Source organism: Prosopis cineraria, unplaced genomic scaffold (assembly GCF_029017545.1).
Source record: "Prosopis cineraria cultivar Desert tree isolate PC_DT_omini unplaced genomic scaffold, ASM2901754v1 PC13, whole genome shotgun sequence".
NCBI classification, from domain to species: domain Eukaryota; kingdom Viridiplantae; phylum Streptophyta; class Magnoliopsida; order Fabales; family Fabaceae; genus Prosopis; species Prosopis cineraria.
The window spans coordinates 39536592-39550766 of NW_026555344.1; the positions used below are offsets into that span (position 1 = coordinate 39536592).

Below are 14175 nucleotides of genomic sequence, written 5' to 3' on the forward strand. Positions count from 1 at the left end.
ACGCAAGATTACCCCCACAACTTTGAATTTATTATACAACAAACGCCAAATACCACCACTACATCCCTCATCAAAAGACAAACATTATGTTTTGTAAAAGGTAAAATTATTTACTCAAAAATATAAGTGAATTTAGTATTCCTGTATATGCAATGAAATGTCTTGACTGGCCAAAAAAAAAAAAATGAAATGTCTTGAGAGCAGAGATAGAATTTCTTCAATGAGGTACTTCATGATTGAGTTTGCAACTTCGAGGCGCAAAGGGTCAACTTCCCATAAATTTATTTTATCCAAGTTTTAAGAAATAATCATGTTAAAACACTTTTTAACGTGGCAGACAAATATAACACTTCGCCTTTAATCAGAAGCAAAACAGCAAGTGAGAGAGCATGTCAAACTAACAGCTTTTTATTAATTTGAAGAATAATGAATCAAACTAAAAGGCAAACTCCCTCTGACTGTTCCAGTAAGTTGAACAGCCCATGTCAACAACCAAATTACCAACTCAACATGACAACGACGTCGTAACATTCAGTTCAATTCCCTAAACAAAACCCAATGACGTCACCCTCACCAGTTTTATCCTTAAATACATCAAATAAAAGAAGTTCACGATTCCCATATTTCATTATTGAACTCAGAAAGGTAAAATGACTCGGGAAGATCTGAAGCAAGAGTCCATTATTTTGAGGACCCACGTGGCAATCACTCATCAATAATCAAAGTCAACATTGGGGAAGATCAGAAGGAGGTGGTGGCAGCTTCTGGTTCGGCGCTGCTCCATCCTGTACCAGCCATGCCATCCTCAAGCCCCAGCTTGTGTGCACGTCTAGGTGACAGTGCATGAACCATACCCCTGTTTTGTCACATTAGCAGATTAACTAAGTTCCTTAAGAATTAATTAATTAAGTTCCTTTTGGATTCCAAATTCTAGCTCAAGTCCTTCTCAACTGAAAAAGTAAACTTCAGCAATGATGTGAGATATGGTGATATTCACACTGCTCTTTCTGGTTCAGGAATTAGTTTGTGATAATGGCGTTCTATCTACATTTATGTTATTCGACACTTTCTTTAAGACACAAATTGTTATAATTTCTGTCCAAAATATCTCTGTCTCCTACTATGTTACTTGCATCCACCACCTTTTAGACATCATGATGTTCTTCTGCACTATTAATTAAAGTGATCGAAAAACTGTATGTTATCAACAAGGAAAGACAAAGAAGTGATGAACTATATCCTATTGCTTATTCATCTACACGCACGCACAGTAATCATGTAACGAGTTTAAGAACAGAGATTAATGAATATGGACAGGTCATCTTGTACACTTTTTTTTACACTCAACCAAGGAACAGCGTAATGAAATGGTTTCAGAGATACGATTGTAAAGAAAATAAGTTCATCCCTTTCTGGTAATGCAGAAAGGAACTTGATGTGGGGGGAGAGGGGGAGGGGGGAGTGCGCGCGCGCGCGCGCGCTGTGGGGGCGGTTTCTTTAATATGACCCTGATAGCTAGCCAAGTGGTGGACTGAGCAGTATTCAATGTATGAAGCAATATTGAAGACCAAGTTAATAAAGTTGATCGTTTTAATATTATTATCTAACGAAGATATCAGTAAAATAATTATTACTCTATAATACGAACTCAATATATTGATTAGTAATTCTTAGGTAAACTGGTTATAGGTAAAATTATGAAGACCAAGTTAATAAACACGCGTCTATTACATTATGTACTTTTCATCGTGTAACCATGTCTTATTTATAAATCTCTGCCTAAAATTCCCAAAAAAAAAAAAAAAGTTGTCCTCCTAAAAAGCTTTCCTAAGTAGTTTCATAACAAATTCTTCAATGATATCAGCTTTTAACTTGTTTATATTTTTATATGATTGTCTGTACTCCTCTTCACTTACGTGCTGGAAACTATGTCTGTAAGAGTAATTACAACTATGTTACCTGGGTTGTCTGCGAAGAAACGGATGGAAATCCAACCACCAGACGGAACACTAGCCGTATTTCTCTTGACCGGGTCCACCAGATTGTAGTTGGCAGGGTCTTTGTTAGGGTCATAGTTTCCAAAACCTTGTCCGACAATAAAGAAATCATACCCATGAAGATGCAGAGGGTGGCTCTCGGCCCCAAGAATACTAGTACCTTGCATCACCACCTCCACACTCGTATTAAACTTCAACACCACCAGTTTCGTGTCGTTGCTCACATTAGTGTTATTCGGAGGCGTTCCTGTGTAATTGAAAGGGTTCAGAGGTTTCACCGGAAAATCTGTCTTGTACACCCCATTAGACCGCCCCAAGTAGTAGGACTGTAGAAGAGCAACCGATGGAAGTGCGAAAGATATGTTGTTCACCGAGGCTGCAAATTTGGTCGTGTTACTTGGTCCCTGACATGTCGTGTTTATGGGACAAGGGGTTGTGCCGAGCCCCACAGCGAAAAAGAAGCTCTTGTCCACTTTTTGAGGCACACTGACTGGGAATTTAGCAGTGACCAAGCTCTTGAATTGTGACGAGAAATTTGAGACAAAGCTCGTGGCATTTACGGGTGGGAGGGTTGGCTGGAGGAGGGTGAGATTGTTGACGACGGGAGATTGGTGTTGAGAAGGATGTATGTATTGGAGGATGCCGGCGACGGTGGAGTTGTCGAAGCTTCCGCTGCCGGTGAAGTAGGGACGCGCCGTCATGAGGAAGGTGGCGTTGGGGAAGAAAGGTTTGGTTCTGAGAAGAACGTTCATGGTTTGGCCGGGGGATATGAAGATAATGGTGGCGTCAAAGGGTTTGACGTAGGAGGCGTCGGCTTCAACGACGGTGAGTGAGTGATTGGCAATGCTGAAGAAGAGCTCGTCGTTGAGTGCAGCGTTGATCAACCGTAGCAGATATGTCTTCCCTGGCTTGACCTTTAGCCTGTATGTATCTGCACGTACGGAGATACAATCATGCAGTGATGCGTTCAGAATAATTTATAGTGATATTAAAGATATGGCTGTGTATGCATGCAGGCATACATTCTATATATTTAGGATTAAAATAATGTCTTATATCTCGGCATAACCAATCAATTTGACTTAACGCCTTTAGTTATATATATATATATATATATTGAAGAGCATGCATGGTTGGAAGGCTTAATGTTTGGGAACCTTTAGAAGAGCAATTATACAAGGGTCCTGGAAGGCCATTGATGGTGTAAGCATCTGAAACATTGGGTCCTCCTCCGGTTTGCAAGGCCTGACTTATAACAGCTTCTGGGTCTGCGTTAAACCATTCTCCTGCAAAATTACACTAGTTGAAGCAAGCTGGAAGAATATTCATCACGAAAAATGAAGTGCATAATGAATAGCTATGATAATAATCGTGATCGTCATATGTATACCTAAGAGAATAGTGACTTCCTTGTGAGGTTTCGGGAAAGGGTAAGAGTCATTGTGCTTTGGGAGGATGATGATGGGTCCGTAAAGGGTTGCTCTGAGCCATGAAATGTGAGCATGCCACAGTAACGTTCCTCTCTGTCCTGTGATGGTGAAGTTGTATGTGAACGACTGGTTCGTTTGAATTGGACACTGCGTCACGTATGATGGCCCGTCGAACCACCCACTCATCAGTTGACGTACACCATGCCTGTAAACACCACCACTCGACCAGTTTAATAATGTTGTCCAAAAAATATAAATTCTCTGGTGAATTTGTTTTAAATTAATTATGATAATTAAGATGAAGATATTATATACGTACCAATGAATAGATACATTGTTAGAAACATGGTTAACCACCTTAATCACAACCCTATCACCTTCCCTTGCCACTAAAGGAGGTCCTGGGAATTTCCCGTTCACACTCAAAAGGCTCCTTGTGTGGCACAACCTTGTCACGTTCAGATACTCGATCTTGCAAAACCAAACTGGAATATATCAGATGATGACGAAACAAAATATAAGTATACGATGACATTAAAAAAAAAAAGTCTGATCCGTGTAAAATGCTATCGATACATTGAAGGTATAGTGCCTCGTCACGCTTGCTGCAAGCTCAGGAAACAGCAACATAACCCATAAACCAAGCAGCAATGAAGTTCTCGCGGAGGGGACCATGAATAAAGAAGAAGGAAAGTGAGAGACAGCCATATTGTTTCTTACGTGCGTGTTTGTGTTGGGGACCAGATTGCTTAATATATAGAGGACTTTATGCTGATACTGCAGATATTATAGCCCCTGTGGGAAGAATTAAAATTTAAGATCTGTGGAAGCAGGCACTGTTCTGGTCCATTTTGTGGTAGTCATCTATCTTAAAACGTTCGGTCTGATTATAGCTGTTGGTCCAGTTGAACTTTAGAGTGCACATTAAGTAATTACTAATTGTAATTTAGCGATTCGATGTACAAATAGGAATTGAGTGTTTCAGTGACCCATCCTTTCGTTGGTTAATTCGATCGACATATGTGGTCAATAAGCTTCGCTTATATAAATAAAACAATATGATATATCACACAGTCGAGGCCAGGGCACCAATTTTATGGGATTTTGTTGTTAAGGAGTCAATTAGTTCAAAGTTGAGATGTTTTAATATGTTCCTTTAAATGAAAACAATCAAGGTTTTGAAATTTGAAAACCATACACAGGACATGTGTACGACCTTGTTGAATTGAATGGATCCAAATGAGGACACCCACTTCACCAACTAGCTTCTCTGTGCTTTATGTTGTTTTCAACATTAGCAGTCCAAGCCCCACGTTGCGTGCTTCATCGCCTTACTGTAGAGGCTATTTGCCACATTTAATATTATATAAACACGTATCAAATACATATGGTAGTGACTAACCAATTATTGGTTCAATTTTATTTTTGGTGCCACGCATATTATTACTGTTGAAAAATCCTGCAGAAAATCTGTTTCCAGTCTTGCCAAAGAACTCTGTTTTATAAGATATTTCAGCACTATCGTTAGTAGCTCCCTAAGACGAAGTGAAACCCTTTTCTAAAATGAACTAGGTGATGGAACAATAGAAATATAAATTAGAAAGGAATAAGCCAAGAAAAAGAAGAGAAAAGCTTGAAGACTCTAGAACATTGTGTATAAACAAGTCGCAGGCACAAGCTTATATAAGCTGAAAAATCATGGGTGATTTTAAGAACGATTAAATATACTTCAATGGGCTTAGATATGATTAAACATGGTTTAATGATTATTCTAGAAAATTGTTTTTGAACATTGTGATTAGAATTAATTAATGGTAATTAAAGTACTTGACATTGCATCTAATTCGCGCACAGGGAAAAAAGTCAAATCTCAATTATATTGGCCATTATTATGTGGGAGAGTCTACTTCTCTTAACCTGTTTAATTGCTCAGATTTTCTTATCTCAATGTATATATACTAAGGTTTCTTAAGCTTGAGCATTTTAAGACTTATTTTAACACACAAATATAAAAACTCCAACAATTACTTCTGCTCTTAGTTGCTTTATTGTGGGTTGTTCTCATAGACAGAGTTTATTCTTCATTTTTTATTTTTATTTGTAGATAGTATGCAAATTTTAATAGGACAAGCTATCTTTACATATTGTGAGAAGGGCAAGACTTATACACTTAGCTTTATATACTTAATATATTTATATCCAATCAAATCATAACATGTGCATATTAATATATTAATCAATAAAAAAATTTATTATAAAATAAATAATCTATAAAAGATTCACATGTTATAATTTAATTAGATACAAATAAATGTTAAATATATAAGTTTTCTCCTTGCGAGAATACAAGGTGAGCTGGCTTTATTTTTGTCATGAATTTCCTTAAAAAGTCCCACCTTACCCATTATTAGTTTTTGGATATTTTGACCTTTAAGCCTTCGTGAAGTGTAATAAATAAGTAAATAGTATTTTCAATAGAGTGCTATAATAATAAATATTTGAAAGTTTAGTTGACATTTATTATATATATATATATATATATTCCGAAATAGAAGTCAATTGAACTATAATTTTTCATATTGTTTTCCAATAAGGAGAGATCTCACTGCAAATTAATGATTTTTTTTTTTTAAATTTAGACTTGAAATGATTAGATTTGATGCCAAACACTACCTATTTGTCTAGGAAGAATGCACCACACGAACTAATTTGTCATTAAGCCACTTTCATTCAGAGTTCATCATTAATATAACTCAGCATTCCATTGGACAAATTAAATCGTTACATTGACACCAGCACTGAATTGAACGGCCTTAATTGATTAGGAGTACCGTGAACATAACTATTGAAAGTTTTTGTCCCATATACTCCTTCTAGCTAGTCCTAATGATAAAGCAAAGTTCTAAAAGTCTTATTTAGTCATAAATATGGGGTAAAGATGTATTCCCTCCAATCCATATGATATAGTAAGTATTTCTTATCAACCACCTCACCAAAACCCAGAAAAAGTAATTAATTCATTAACTTTTTTTAAAATAAAAAAAAATTAAATTTCAAATTTTACCCTTATTTAAATATTTTTTTTTAATTTGCATTACATTGTCTATCATAAGTAATGAGCTGAGATAAGGATAATATTATAAAAATATAACTATGACCCTATCAAGTACCTAGGACCGAAAAATCCTTCTAGAAGTAGCCCTATAATAAAAACAAAAGAGAGAATTAGTTAATTTATTTATTTTTAATAGTATCTCTCGTTAATTACACCAAGTTGTTGACAAGCTTTTAATTCTTATATACATTTTATTTTGATCATTAATTTCAGTGTGAAGGATATAATTGAAAAGTGGCACGGTTTTTTTTTTCTCCAAATTTAAAGACGTTAATTATTATTTTTAACAACCGTGAAGTTAGTTATCATCGAAAGCATTTGTTGGATTATTATATTAATTTAATAATTTAGCTTCAGTATAAGCGGTTCAGAACTCTATAATAATGAATCAGTTTTGTAATCTCAGTAAATTAAATACGTGATTATATTTCACAGGCTTCTGATCAGATAGATTGAAGTCTATGGCATTTTTCTTAATTATTATGACAATTGAAGCCTCATATTGAGAATATGATTAAGGGAAAATCTAGGTAAGTTTTGTTAATCAAATGTCACTTCCAAAATCACAACAGCTCGATATTTAGCTAATAGCTAGTAAACTCTGAGAGGCATGTGCAGATATATTTATTTCACTTTTCAGTATTGTGCAGTGGTTAATTTCAGCCATCCGTAATCAATCAGTTAAGTTTACGCCTGTAAGTTCTTCCATTGTCTCGATATTGATTATAAAATCTGACCACATGTGGCATTAATCTCTATTATTACTAATTGGAAACCAAACCTCACATTCTTAATTAAAAAAGTAAAAGAGCGAATCTTGAGTATTATTGTTAATCAAACGTCACCTCCTTACAAATCACAAGGTTTAAGATTTGGATGACAATCACTTTATCACGTGATTTACACCATTTCAGGGCACAAGCGCAAAGAAGGACTGGATAAATTTTAGCTGAGTGCTCGAATTTGAAAATCTTTCCAACAGATAAGGTACAAAAAGGCAAGTCCTAGTAAGAGCAAGCAACTTGATATGAGCAAGCATAAGGAAATTCCTTCTAACAAATTAGGTAGCAAAAGAAAAGGCTCTAGCAAGAATGAGTGGTTTAAGCATGTAAAATTTTTGAAAAACCTTTCCAATAGATAAGGCATAAGTTTGACCATTAAGCTATGGTTGATCCTTGCTGGGAATAATTTGAGAAGGAGCCGCTTATACTAATATATAGTGGATAACTTGATTATTGTTTGAAAAATTTTCTACTGATAAGGAAGGAGCTTTTACTATTGTTGGCTTGCTTGATGCTTGTTCTTCCATTCCTCAATTGATTGACTATCTTCTTAACTTCATAGGTTGTCTTATTAACTTTATCACAATCTTCCATAAATTTGTCAAAATAACAATTCTATTCTTATTGAAAGCAATCTAGTTTAGCTATAACTTGATCTATTTCCTCTTGAAAGTCAGCATACTCATAATGATAATGAGTATCATTCTCATATTGATCAACACAATCATGCCAATGGCTATTAATATACTCGTATCATTGTTGCTCAATGTGCTCATATTGGTATTGATCTTCATACTCATGTCACTTATGATTAGCATACTCAAATTAAAGATAGCGATGCTCATAATTGTTACAATTAGTCTACTCATATTGTTGATGGCTTGTGTACTCATATTGTTGCTATTCATAACCACACCGATAGCTCTCTTGCCAATATCTTGCGACGGATAGGCATATCATTGCTAATATTCATTACATATGTACTATTGAGCATAATCTTCTTACTACTGAGCATATTATGATGGATCATCATTTCATATCGATAGTCTAAATGTATGTATCTTCTATGGCTCATATTGGCAACTAAGCATTATGACAAGGTTTTTTTTTCCTCTTTTTTTTCACTTAGTATTTTCTTTTCTTCTTTCTTTTTCCTTTTCTTTTTTCCCTTCTTTCTTTATTTTTTTAATACAAAAATTCAAATCAATAAAAAGATAAAAAATTACTTACAATGCCAGAAATGAGTGAAGAAATTGCAAATTTCAAGATCCAATGGTAAGGCAAATTTGTGAAAGGTGATGAAAGCACTTTAGTAAATAGTATTGAATAATGAGTTTGCTATGTCTTGTTTGGACCTTCAAATCTTAATGAAAAGTTATACTTTTAAATAAGATTGACAATAAAAGTGTGATAGCAACTATCTCTAGCACAAATTGATGTAAAATGGGATGGGGAAGAGAGAGAAGAGAGCAAGAAAGAGAGGAAGAAGGCTGAAAAAATATAAACTCTTATTGTTCTTTTTTTTTTTGGCTAAAGAAACTCTTATTATTTTGTACTCAAAATTGAATATAAATAAAAACTCCTAATTCTATTTATAGAGCTCTAAAATAATAAAATAATAAGAATTTAAATTTAAATTTTAAATCTTAAATCTAAATCTAATTTTAAATATACTGATATCTAAGATAATAATAAAATAAATAATAAATTTTGATTTTCATGAATAAATATCCTTTTTTTATTCATATTTAAATATTCCTAATGGATAACTCTAATATCCTAAATTAAATCCTAATTATAACTGATCCCATATTATATCAATAACTCAAAGATGGATTGCGATATATGGTAGTGTCTCTGCCTTCTAGAAACTCCAACCGGTTTACGAAGAACTTTTACATTGCAATGTTCTATCAGTGGCTTGCCGATGCAGGATCATCTTGATTTTAATTCGTTACGTGTCTTTTGTAATTTTTGTGTGGTCCTTGATTGCTAGAAGTCACAATATTTTTATTTTAATTTTTTTGGATTAGTAAGTTAAAGGTATATCATTTCCTTGATTCATAATCCGGGGATTCTTATCGTCCCTTTCTTGAATAATTAGCATTGTCTTGGAAAGGAAGCAATATAGATCCGTGAGACGCTCCATTTTTGGGAGTAAACCGTTGCCAGTTGAATGACTTTTCCGGCGCCGTCCATGATGCTTCTCCCTCCTCCACACACACACACACACACACACAAAAGATCTAGCTCAAATTTTTCATATGTTTAGAGATTAAATGTGGGTGTTTTATGCGTAACATATGGCATTTGACTAGGTTGTTGATGGCTGATGAAGAGGAAGGTGACATACAACCTCGTTCTTTACATCAAGACAAGAAAATAGGAACGGGAGAAAACTGTTAAACAAAGACATTTTTTATTCTTATATTTTATAAAGGAAATATTTTATACTCTATCAAGGGAATGTCCTTTACTCTTTTTCATCTACTTTTTTTTCCCTAGTTTTCTTTTATCTCTATTTTCTTCTCTCACTTTTTTTCCATACAAGGCCGTGGATAAATGTGTAAGAGAAAATATTTAAGTCATGTCAGAAATCATACAATTTTTGTACCCAAATGGTAGTTCATCAAAAATTATATTATCAAAATTATCATTAAAAGCTTGTCAGACAAACCAATTTGTATATCTATTAACTTTTCTATACATATGTTCAAAGATGACCATTCATTTTCTTTTCATTTCAAACACAGAGTTATGCTTTGATGACTTTTGTCTACTGTATCTAGAGATCAAGTAAGGACTCTAAAGCAATTGATTACGTTACCTAACACAGATAAGGTTTATGCAACTTAAAATTAAAATAAATGGGGATTTGAGTTCAAAAGAAATATAATGGAGGAGCTCCAAATATATATGTATGTATATTATGTAGCCACATTGTCAGTGCTCATGATGATCTGTACAATTGGAATGGAAGTAGGATGCGTGAACATTATTTATGTCGTATTAGCATCAATTCAATTAGTGGCAGAGGCCATTCTCTTATTCTTTGTACTTCGAGAAATCCTTAAAAAAGAAAAAACTGTTGCAATGGAATTATGGAATGGAATAATTCAGAAAGTAAAAGAATTCTTTTTTGACCGACAGAAAGTAAAAGAGTTCTAAAAGGTAGATTTTTTTTTAATGAGTAAACTGATTAAGTGTGTGAAATTGATTTAGTAATAATTACTGGAATATTTTAGGAGTCAAACGCAAAAGGGAAAAGAGATAACTGTTGTTAATCAAATAATACAAATTAAAAACAATGATAAAGATGATGAATTAACCAATTAGACAAGCAACAGGAATCAAGATTAACCTATTAAGATAATTTATCCTAATTCAATTAATCATCTGCTTCCCTTTATTTATAGTAACAATTGTTGTAAAGGTATCCTAATTACCTCTTAAGATATTAGGGTGTATTTATTTAAGGTTGAAATAGCTTTCATTAATTCTATTAAGACCTTAAATAAACCATTAAGTTACAATCTAAGTCACAACAAATTCTAAATCTATTTTTAAGTTAATTATCTATTTCTATCTTTCTATAGGTGTAGGTTAACTTTTCACCTCTCATTTCTTCAAAGATCCCACAGACACATTATAAAATGACTGTCCATATAAAAAGAAATTAAAATAAGAGAGATAAATACAAATAAAAACATTAAAAATCTTATAGACAAACAATTACGTTCAATGGGAAGAATAAATAAACCTAAATAATAAAAAAAATCTATCTCAATCAAGCTATTCCATATCTTGATTAGAAATTTAAAAAGAACTCATATACAATTTTTAATAAAAGCATAAATAGAATATAAAGAAGAAGAGAAGAGAGAAAGCTCACTCTTAGTTGGAAAGAACTTTTTAAAATTTTGTAATATGCTTTTTAGCTTTCAAATATAAAATTGAATGATTTGAGATATTATTGAAGGTTGATTTATAATTATTTCATCATCGTTGGGTTCCAAAATCAGATAGATTAGGCCTCTGTCGTATCTATATTTTAATATATTTGATTTAGATTTTATCTTAGCTTTAAACTGAAGTTGCCACGTGTCCATTCCTCATGTCTGTGAACTGTCAGGCACAGTTTATTCGTGTTTGTGCTTGGGTGATTAACGAAGAGTGCGTGTCCGCTTGTTCCTCCGTGAGCAGGAGATTGTCAAACCTTCGGGATGTAAACGTGCGGTCCTTTTTTTTCATAGCACTTCACCACACACTCGGTTGTGGTGAAAGGATGTGAATTCTTTGTGCTTGCTTACGTTATGTGCAGGGACAGCTCTTCTTCTACGCATGTCTGCGAGGCAGGTGCTAGAAAACAACAATTCTTCTCCCCTTGGTTACGTCTGCGAACGCATGACTTCATTTGGGCCTTTTCTCTGTTAATTTTGCCATTTTTTCCTAAAACAATCCAAATTGGCATTTTATCTAATTTTATCTTTAGTTCACATATTAAATAATCAATAAAGAGTAGAAATTATAAATAAATTTTGATAAAATATTCAATTATATAAATCTCTGACTGATTTGGATTGAGCCAAGTTATAATTTTTTCTGGCAGAATCTCTGCCACCAAATGTTGTTGCATTTTTAAAATTCAAACTTAAAATCTTTAATTAAATTAATAGAATTTCCTTATCAGTTGAACTAAGCGCTTGTTTTACCAAATAGCAGATTTATTTATGTGACGGGAGTATTGAAATCATCATTGATGTTTAAAGCCTGAAAATTAAATTCCCAATCGGCCTCCTCCTTACCCTCACAAATCATGGTTGGGATCGCATCAGTGGTTGGCCCAATACACGATGGGCTTGCAAGTTAGGCCCATGCCGATTCTTACTTGACAAGAAAATTGCATTCCCTGCCATCAATTCTTATTCAAGGCTGGGGACAATCTCAGCATTCAACCGTCTCTTGAAAACATTCACAGCCCCCATCAAGTTTTTTCTTGTCATATTCAATTCAAAATACAACTAAAATTGTTCCAGCTTTAGCTTACCCTACATTACATTACACATATGTAGAGATTATTGTATGATTATTAAGGCCACTCTGACAGTCAACCCGTTTGTCCTATCCCTCTTCTTACTCTCACCAGTCACCCTTGAGGTCCCCGCACTTATTTCTTGCTTTAGAGAAAAAATTGCCTTAATTGTTTTTGCTTTTAGCTCTGTTTGGACGGTACTGGATTTTTGGCTGGACACGAGAAGTCAAAGCCATGAAACAACAAAACAAGAATTCCCTCTGTCCGAGGCAATCTCCGGATGAGAGGAAATAAGTCAACGAGCAGTCATAAGAGACAAGCAAAATGCAATAGTACATATTCACCAATATAACTTACTTGCTTTTGACAACTTTTCACTGCATCATCTAATCTGCATGCTTGACTTGTTATTCAAGATACTTGAGGTATATGACATCTTGCGATTTGCATGGGAGTAATTATACATGCTTTTTAAATAAATACAAAAAGTGAAAAGATATGTACTTGTTAGGAATGGTGGACGATAGCCAGAGAACGAGAAAGATGAGAGATAAGTAAGAGTAGTAGAAGAATGTTATATTTTAATTCAAAACCTTAAAGCTTAAATTTATAAGTTTTTTTTCTTTATTATATATTAATTATTAAGTATAATTTTTATTTAATATGAGACTTCCTACATACATCATTTTATGTTCACTCATAATTGAATAATTTAATAGTAATTATTTTAGGGAGTTGACTTCTTTACTTTGGTTGAAATGGGATGGTAGGTGAGGTCGGGTCAATCAACTTTGAATTCGATGGATCCCATTATGACAAAGACAAAATAACATTAAAGAAGAACCATGTACATTTCTATCAAATTCACTAAGAACTTATAAAATATATGTTCTTTTGCCTTTGAAATCAGTGGAAATTTTCTTTGCCGTAGCTCCGAGTATTTGATAAATAAATATTTAGTTAGTCAATTATTGCGAATAAATAAGGTGCTAGTTGATTGAGTTATGTCGAATGAAATGACAAGTATACATTCAAGCGAAATCACCCTAAACTAAACTCAACCTGCCAGCAAAATATCATAAATTAGATAAGCGAGACCTTGTACTGTGATTGAAGTATGACCTCCTTGATCGTGTGATGTCACGCGGCATAATAATGTCTAAACAAGGGGATTTAATTTACAAATGTTCTAGATATTAGATTTTTTTTATATTAAGCATATGTCTAAAGGTAATTTATTTCACCAAAATAACTTAAATTATTTTATTAGACACATTTTAAACTTTATATATTCATGATTAATTTTTATATATATGATTTTTTTTATCTCTAATATTTTCTCGACTACTTTCTTCCTTTTCTTCTTTTTTCTTTCTTTTATTCTGGTTTTTTCTTTTCTTATAATTCATCTTTCATCCATTCATTTTCTTTACTCATTTTTTTAATTTTTGTCCCCAATTGACTGGCTTTATATACCGTATTAAATTCCTTATATTAAGTATGGATTCATCTATTTTATATTTTTTGGATATGAGACTTCTTTTATTTTTAATACTATGACCATAAAAAGATTAGAGAATTTTTAATACCATTTTAGATACTCCTAAAATAGAAAAGAGAGAGTACCCAAAGTATAACTAAGCTTATTGAAAATTGAGTTGTGAAGTAAATCAATGTTTAGAATTGAATTTGAAAGCGTGGATGCGAATTGACATTGGCCAAGTTTGGTTTGTGGTAATTAACATTATATTTTCTATGAGCTAGGTGCATTATATTTCAGCAAAAATAAACTTGAACTTCCAACATACATACAAACATA

General features: G+C 33.3%; 1 protein-coding gene across 1 annotated transcript; it reads right to left on the reverse strand.

Moving 5' to 3' along the window:
• Nucleotides 1–392: 392 nt before the first annotated feature.
• LOC129290474 (laccase-2-like) lies at nt 393–4189 on the reverse strand. The gene is made up of 6 exons (XM_054927250.1): nt 4004–4189; nt 3747–3898; nt 3388–3632; nt 3155–3283; nt 1960–2928; nt 393–856 (listed from the first exon to the last, which is right to left on the reverse strand). Exons 1-6 carry the CDS (start codon nt 4133–4135, stop codon nt 726–728), a joined length of 1758 nt encoding a protein of 585 aa, XP_054783225.1. The 5' UTR covers nt 4136–4189; the 3' UTR covers nt 393–725.
• Nucleotides 4190–14175: the final 9986 nt, after the last annotated feature.

Bases quoted from the DNA above. Each gene is read 5' to 3' on its own strand.
- LOC129290474 (XM_054927250.1), bottom strand. From the start codon at position 4,135: ATGGCTGTCTCTCACTTTCCTTCTTCTTTATTCATGGTCCCCTCCGCG. The intron at 3,284-3,387 runs GTATACATATGA...GTAATTTTGCAG, and splicing joins GGAAGTCACTATTCTCTTAG to GAGAATGGTTTAACGCAGAC. The intron at 2,929-3,154 runs GTTCCCAAACAT...CCGTACGTGCAG, and splicing joins GTATAATTGCTCTTCTAAAG to ATACATACAGGCTAAAGGTC.